The sequence below is a fragment of the Cucumis melo genome, chromosome 1 (assembly GCF_025177605.1).
Source record: "Cucumis melo cultivar AY chromosome 1, USDA_Cmelo_AY_1.0, whole genome shotgun sequence".
Classification (NCBI taxonomy): domain Eukaryota; kingdom Viridiplantae; phylum Streptophyta; class Magnoliopsida; order Cucurbitales; family Cucurbitaceae; genus Cucumis; species Cucumis melo.
In genome coordinates, this window is record NC_066857.1 from 1,347,081 (window position 1) to 1,354,681 (window position 7,601).

The 7,601-nt window shown below is 26.0% G+C and overlaps 1 protein-coding gene across 1 annotated transcript; it reads left to right on the forward strand.

Annotated features, from left to right (window-relative positions):
* The first annotated feature begins 1,195 nt into the window (after window positions 1-1,195).
* LOC103495371 (gamma-glutamyl peptidase 5-like) lies at window positions 1,196-7,163 on the forward strand. The gene is made up of 4 exons (XM_008456898.3): window positions 1,196-1,618; window positions 5,832-5,987; window positions 6,078-6,245; window positions 6,918-7,163. Exons 1-4 carry the CDS (start codon window positions 1,310-1,312, stop codon window positions 7,056-7,058), a joined length of 774 nt encoding a protein of 257 aa, XP_008455120.2. The 5' UTR covers window positions 1,196-1,309; the 3' UTR covers window positions 7,059-7,163.
* Window positions 7,164-7,601: the final 438 nt, after the last annotated feature.

The window sequence follows — 7,601 nt, forward strand, 5'->3', positions numbered from 1 at the left end:
AAATTATTCTTTTTCCTTATTAATTGCACTATGTGTAGGTTAGAAATTTAACCCTTTTTTTTTTAACTTAAAAGTAAATTGTCTAACAGTTTTGTTAAAAAAAAAAACCATAAATAATTAATATATATTAATGTTATGACTCAACTAAAATAACTTAAAGTTAAAACATTCATTTATTGGTTGAAATATTTATGAATTAGAAGAGTTCCGATATTGATATTAAAGATTATTTATCAACGTTTAGTACGTTTTATAAATACCCATAAAATGTATTTAAATTTTGATTAGTTACCAATATAAACTATAATTAATTTTTTCCGAATAAGAAAAACATAAATTCTTAGTGATCAACCACGTGTCTTTAACTATAATTGAGTTATGCTAAAAAATTAACATTTTCGATAATGTATAAATATTAAGAATAAGACGTTAACTTGAACATTATCTTCAATTTGTTTCATAAAATTTAGAATTATTATTGATTTGAATATTATCATTGAATTTCATTCTACGGATATAATACATATTTTAAGGTCAAGTTGGTGTGCAATCTAAAAATATTTCATTGAAAATAAATGCCAATGTATTTATTTCATATAATTTTTTTTTGTTAAAAATAGAAAAATAGCTATATATATATATATATATATATATATATATATACACACAAAAGTCTTTAAAATATCAACAAATATAACAAAATTTTATTGTTTAATCCATCGGTATTTTATCACTAATAATAGACAACAATATTTGGATATATATCTACAAATATTTTGGTTCAATAATAAAAGCGAGATACACTAATGACATAAAAAACACTCATTTATAATTTGTCCTATTTATCCTACAAAATCCAAGTAATACTTATTCAACCCAACACGACACACATTCACCTCAAAAACCCTAATTCTGGATGATCATCAACACAACACAAGATTGGAGGTTTTCTTTTCCTTTTTTTTTTTTTAAAAAAAAACTATAAACTCAAATAGATAATTACCAAGCAAATGAAAGTTGTAAATATTGAAAAAATAGCTGTGTGGGAAAAAGCAAAAAAAAAAAATAATAATAATAATAATCTCTAAATTAACAATAATAATGTGTGGCAAAATGGTAAAAACCCCAAAAACCACATGCCCTTTTGGGTAACTTCTCCATATAAAAATACAACCCTTTCTCCATTCCCACCCTTAAAGCATGCAAGAAATTTTGTAAAAAAAAACAATCCTTAAAAAACCTCTCTTTCTCTCTCTCTCTCTCTCCCTCTCTAAAATCCTAGAGAGAGAAACCTCGGCGGCCGGAAAAAATGGTGGGAAAGCGATTTGCCGTACTTCTGTGTGCGGAGGATCCAGAGTACGTCAAGAAGAAATACGGAGGGTATTTTGGGGTTTTCGCTAAAATGTTGGGTGAAGAAGGCGAAATTTGGGACTCGTATAGAGTCACCGCCGGCCATTTCCCCGACGACGCCGATATCGGGATTTACGACGGTTTCGTCGTCACCGGAAGTTGTAGCGACGCCCATTCTAACGACCCTTGGATCTGTCAGCTCCTTCTTTTGTTAAAGAAGTTGAACGCCTTGAAGAAGAAAGTCCTCGGAATTTGCTTCGGCCATCAGGTACGTCGTCGTAAAATCGTTACAACTCTATTAGCTTTTTGTGTTATGACTATAAATTCTTTGTCATTAATGATATATATTATTAAATGCTGCCTCCTCCTCCTCCTCATCATCATCATCATCATCATCATTGATGAACAATTAGTGGTTGAAAAATCGAAGATATGAATTTATTATAAGAATAAGAAGATCAAGCTGTTTTTCAATATATATTAATGTGTTTGCATGAAATTTGAGTTATACTTTCTTTGATTCTTTAATGTATAGTTCTCGTTCTTTAGTTGAAAAATAAAAAAAACAAAGAAATTGTTAGGAATTAGAATGAAAATAGAAAGGTAGAGTTTGATGAATTTGGTAATGGTTATTTTATTTATTGAAAGAAACAAAGGGAACAGAAATAAAAATGGAAAAAAGGAAATTAGTGGGCGACAAGGGAATCTTGTGGATGAAAATTATTTTATTTACTTTGAAGAAAACAAAAAAACTAAAAAAACAAAACAAAACAAAACAAAAAAAAAAAAAACCAAAAATGGATTGTGCCGTTTGTTTCCTCATATGTTTTGGTCGCACACTTTTCTCCCTTTTAATTATTATCTATATTGATTTAAATTATAATTATATTAATTTGACTTTATTTAAATAAAATATAATAGAGAATTTAAATTGATACAATTATAAAATTTTCGAATTTAAAATTTAAAAAAATATAACCTCAAATCAATTAAGTTTGAATTTATATATAACCGATATCTTCCCTACTATTTTTTAATCTTCCATGTAAAGTTGATTTGAAAATTCAATTTTAGTTTATGGGTTCATAATTACTATGGAATTAAATCAAAAGAATGTAAGAATGATTCTCAATTGACTAGAATGTTAGAAATATTGTAAGATTTAAATATTTAATTTGTTTTTGTTTGAATGGGAGAAAACTAGTATTAGTCAATATTCTTGTGAAATGAATTACAAATTTTTAAAAATATGTATATATTATGAGTGTTTTGTTGGAGTTTAGTTTCCAAATTGATCAAGTTAGAATGTTCAAAATGAAAACTATTATTATCATTATTAGTGATACTATTGAAAAATTATAAAATAAGATGGTCAATAAATAATAAATCAAAGTAATTAATTTTTTGCAACGTCATTAAATTTTTATTAATGTCATTATTAATATACTGTTTTTTACCTTATAAAAGAATTCCAATGATTTTTTTTTCTTTTTTTTCCCCACTTCTTATGTATTGTATATTACCATAATTATATTAATTTTCAAAAACTTTATATTTTAAAAATATTAGATATTATTGTTTGAGTAAAATCATGTTATTTTTAAGGAAAAAGATTTAGGGTTTGTCTATGATCATTTGCTTTTTGAAGCCTCAAATTTTCTCTTAGGTGGAAAATCAAATAAGTTTATATAAAATTACCTTTAAATTTCCAATTTGGTGCAAAATTAATTAGGTAATTTTAACAGCTTTTAAACCCTAAAAATTCTAAAGAAAAAAAAAAGGTCTGAAATAAATAATATTTTAAAATTTCATTCTTCGCTTTTTTATATTATTTCGTTTAATTTCTTATTAACATTTATTTGTCTAAGAATTTTAAAATAACTTTATTTAAAAAAAAAAGTTGCAATCTAAAATCATATAAAGTCTCAAACAATTATTACCTTACAATAATTGTAAGCTTAATCAAAAAACACTTTGGTATGATCATTCAAATTTAAAATTATTTTTTTTAAGAAGTGGAATATTTACAAAGGAAGAATGACAAATTTACACAAAACTCCATGTAAAATAAAAAAAGAGATATTGTTTGATAAAGACATTGAAAAAGAGTAGTGGAAAATTAATTGGAAAAATAGTAGAAATGAATAGACATAAACCATGTGGGTGGATCATGGGTCATTTCCCCAATGAGAGTAGGTGTACCTTTTTTTGAACACATTACATGCACAATATATATATATATATATATATATACCTAAGCTAAAATCTTCACCAATAAAAATAGAGTATTTAATTCCCTCTTTACAAAAGCATTTAATTAGGTATTTATTCATAATTTATTGTTAAATGGTCACATGCAGAAAGAGACTTTTCTCTCTTTTTTTTTTTTAGCACAAGAAAAAGTGACTTAAACTATATATATATATATAATGAATTATTCTCATGAATATATATATTGAAAAATTTTAATTGAGCTATGTATGATCTTCACTTTAAATTATTTAATTTTGTTTTTGTTTTATTTTTTATGTATCAATCGGGGTATAAAATTAAAAGATTATTTATTTATTTATTTATTTATTTTATTGTTTTTTTAAATTAAAGGATTATTATTATTACTATGTCTTTTACTTTATTTGACCATATATGAAGATTAGGGTGGTAAATCAAACATATATATCCGTTTTGAGATTGATAATATACATACATACACACACACACACATATATATATATCGATTGAGCTACATTCTAATAAATTTTTTATATTTTAAAAAATAAAAAATGAAAAAAATTACTTTGACAAAAGAAAATACCAAAATTGAAACATAAAAAGAAATAGTAACAAAAAAATAAAAGTTAAATTTATTGGATTTTATTATTATTATTTTAGGATAATAACAATTTTATTCTTTACTTCTGTAATGAATTAATTGACTGAAACTTTATGCCAAAATTGAATTTGAAGAGATAGAATTAGTATGTTTATCAATTTTGAGTTGGCTTTTTAAAAATCTTTTGAAGTTTTTTTTTTTCTTTTTGAAAATACTTATGTCATTGACTCCTTTGTTTGGTTTAAGTTAGGTGAATTTTGTACTTTATATTCCAATAGTAATAATGTAATTTTCTTTTTCTATGGTTGAATTTCAAGTTTTCAAGCATTATATTGATAACCTTTCATAAATATAAAATCTCATCCGACTAAGCACGTGCCCAAGGACACTACTTTATCCCCAAAGACAAAACATGGTGGAAATTAGTTGGCATGACGTGTTTCCTCTTGTGTATATATATTAAATTTCGTAGATAATAATCAAGTGTATAACAGTATTTTAAAAAAAAAATAACAAATATAGCAAAATCTATTCACGTTAATAGACTTCTATTATTGATAAATCTCATATCTTCGAAGTTGTTAGATATACTAATATTTTTATTCATATTTCTAACTGTTTTATAAAATAAATTTTTAAATAAGCAAGTAGAAAATTGAAGAAAAAAAATATCATAAAAGGTATTTATAGCCCAAGGGGTTTGTTTGGGTCATGCATGCTACTTCAAGGTTAGGTTATATCTATTGAAACCTTGATAACAATTTAAATTCTCTAAACCCTACTAGTGTATCGATTTATATTATTCATAACATTTCGATTGGTTAAGACATATATCGTGAAAGATTTGAGTTTTTTATGATTCCGTTTCAGGGCTTTTTAGGGTAATAAGAAAAAGAATAAAGCAAAGAAAAGCCAATTTTGGGTGCCATCCAATTTGTGTTTTCATATTCATTTCCTTGTCATCCAATATCTCTTGGTTTATATATAGTTATATTTTTTTTAAGAAGGTGTAATCCAATTCATATAAGCTTTAAGTTGTCTTATTGGTAAGTTTTGTATGTTTAGATTTGGAGGTTATTTCTCTTTTCTTAAATATATATATATATATATATATATATACACACACACACTAATGTTTAAAAGAGATTTAATCATCATAATAATTAACAATTAATGTCATTAACCATGTTTAGATTTCTTTTCCATTTTAAATTTTGTAGTAGTTCTAGATCTAGTAAAAACAACCCATTTAAAATACTTTTACGGTTAAAATATCCTTTTGATACGTTTTTAATTCACTATAATATTAGTTTATTGTTCACTTTTCATTATTTATTATTGTTATATTTGTTATCTATAACGATTTTATTGTAAAATTTTGAAAATATATTCAAAAATTTTATTTTCTTGAATGAACGCAATCATGTGTTTTTATCAAATATCATTAAACATGAAACTTAAAGAAATAAAATATTAGAAAATATAAGAATTAGTATGAAATATGAAAATACAATATGGTTACTAAAATTAATTAATCAAAGGTAATTTCATGAAACTAAAATGTAATTTTGACCACTTTTTATCTTATGTTATTTGTGTAAATTCTTAAAAAATGTAATAACGTAGAGTTGATGACTGTCGTGCGTAGGTTTTGTGTCGTGCATTAGGGGGAAAGACGGGTAGGGCAATCTCAGGATGGGACATTGGAATCAGGGCCATACACGTGTCACAATCCAACTCAAAAGCCTTATCATCGTTAAAGATCCCATCAACACTATCGATAATCGAATGTCATCGAGATGAGGTACGTATATTTGTTAAGTAAACTCGGTCGCACATTAAAATTTCTCAGCTTGATGATTCAGTACGGTGTGATGTACGAAAAATTCTACAGGTCCGGGAACTTCCGTTAAAGGCTGAAGTGATCGGATGGTCAGAAAAGACTAGAATCGAAATGTTCAAGTATGGAGACCACATGATGGGCATCCAAGGCCATCCTGAGTACACCATGGACATTCTTTTGCACCTCATTGATCGTCTTGTACAACATAATCTCATCACGGTATGTCCACGTTCCGATCGTTTTGATATAAGTTTTATAGATTTATGGATTATTGACACATATTATTATTCTAAATATTCGGTTCTTGAAGGAGCTAGTTTACCTTCTTGTTAATTACTTAGTTAGAGGAAGTGGAGTTGCCAAGTATAAAAAAGTTGGAAAACCTAGAGAAAGTTCGTTTAATTGTAAGATTGACCTAGAAATTAAAATGTTATGAAATTGAAGTTTCTTAAACCGTGGGCCACAAACTTTTCAAACAAATAAGTGAACGTAGGACTTATGAGTTTAGTTTTCAAGATTACAAGTTTAGTTTCTATTTAATTTGGTCTCTAAGTTTTAAATGGTTAGTTTTGGTTTTTAGTTTTCTAACTTTAGTCTTTAGGTTTCGAAAGATTCATCCTAGAATTGAGTTTTGTTTTCACTTGTTTTTAAGTATCAAGATTTACACTTCTAACTTCGATTCTTCGCTAAAATACTCATTTTTCTTATTTATTTAATGTTTATTTAGGTTGATCAATTTTAAATAACTACAAGAATAGTAATGAATTAAGTTATTTTTCATTTTTCACCGCTTAACTTTGAAACTCCACTTAATGGGCACAAAACACGAATTTAGAACAAACATTAATAATGAAACCTAACGATGTAATTATAAATATTGTTTTTGTATAGGAAACATATGCCAAAGAGTTGAAGGTTAAAGTGGAAGAAGGAGAACCAGAGAGAGAGGCATGGAAGAAGCTATGCATTAACTTCCTCAAAGGAACATCTCATGATATAAATAATAACAATAATAATATCATAACATTTTAGATATATTAAAGAGATCAGAAGAAGAGAGTAGAGAGTATGTATATAAGAAATATACATTAAAAGCAGATTGAATAATAGGAAGGGGCAGGCAAATAATTTATTGCACTTCAATGGATTTATATTTTTTTGTTTTTTTTCTTATTTAGGATTTAAGAATTAAATGTTGGGACTTTAATTTAAAACTTTGTTTTAGGGTTTTTATTTCCAATTATCAAACTTATCCTATGATCCACACATTTGTGAAATGGGAAGCTAAGCTTAGGTTTTTCATTTCTCAATTTTATATACTTAATTCCCTTCTTTTATCAATTGATCAAAGTTTGTTTAAATTTTCAAATTAAGAATTGCATCGTAGCAAACCAAGAGATAATGACACTAATGATGATTGAATTTCATTAATTTCTTATTCTTGTTTCTTTTATTTCTTCTACATTGTGATAGAACATCCATATAGCTTTGAATTTTCTATCACAAAGTATGGTGAGATTGAATTGTCCAAATTATATGCCCATTGGTTGTGTTCATTTCATTTCAAACTTGGCA

Coding starts and splice junctions, on each gene's coding strand:
- LOC103495371 (XM_008456898.3), top strand. CDS start 1,310: ATGGTGGGAAAGCGATTTGCCGTACTTCTGTGTGCGGAGGATCCAGAG. Junction 1,619..5,831: donor GAATTTGCTTCGGCCATCAG/GTACGTCGTCGT, acceptor TGTCGTGCGTAG/GTTTTGTGTCGTGCATTAGG. Junction 6,246..6,917: donor TACAACATAATCTCATCACG/GTATGTCCACGT, acceptor GTTTTTGTATAG/GAAACATATGCCAAAGAGTT.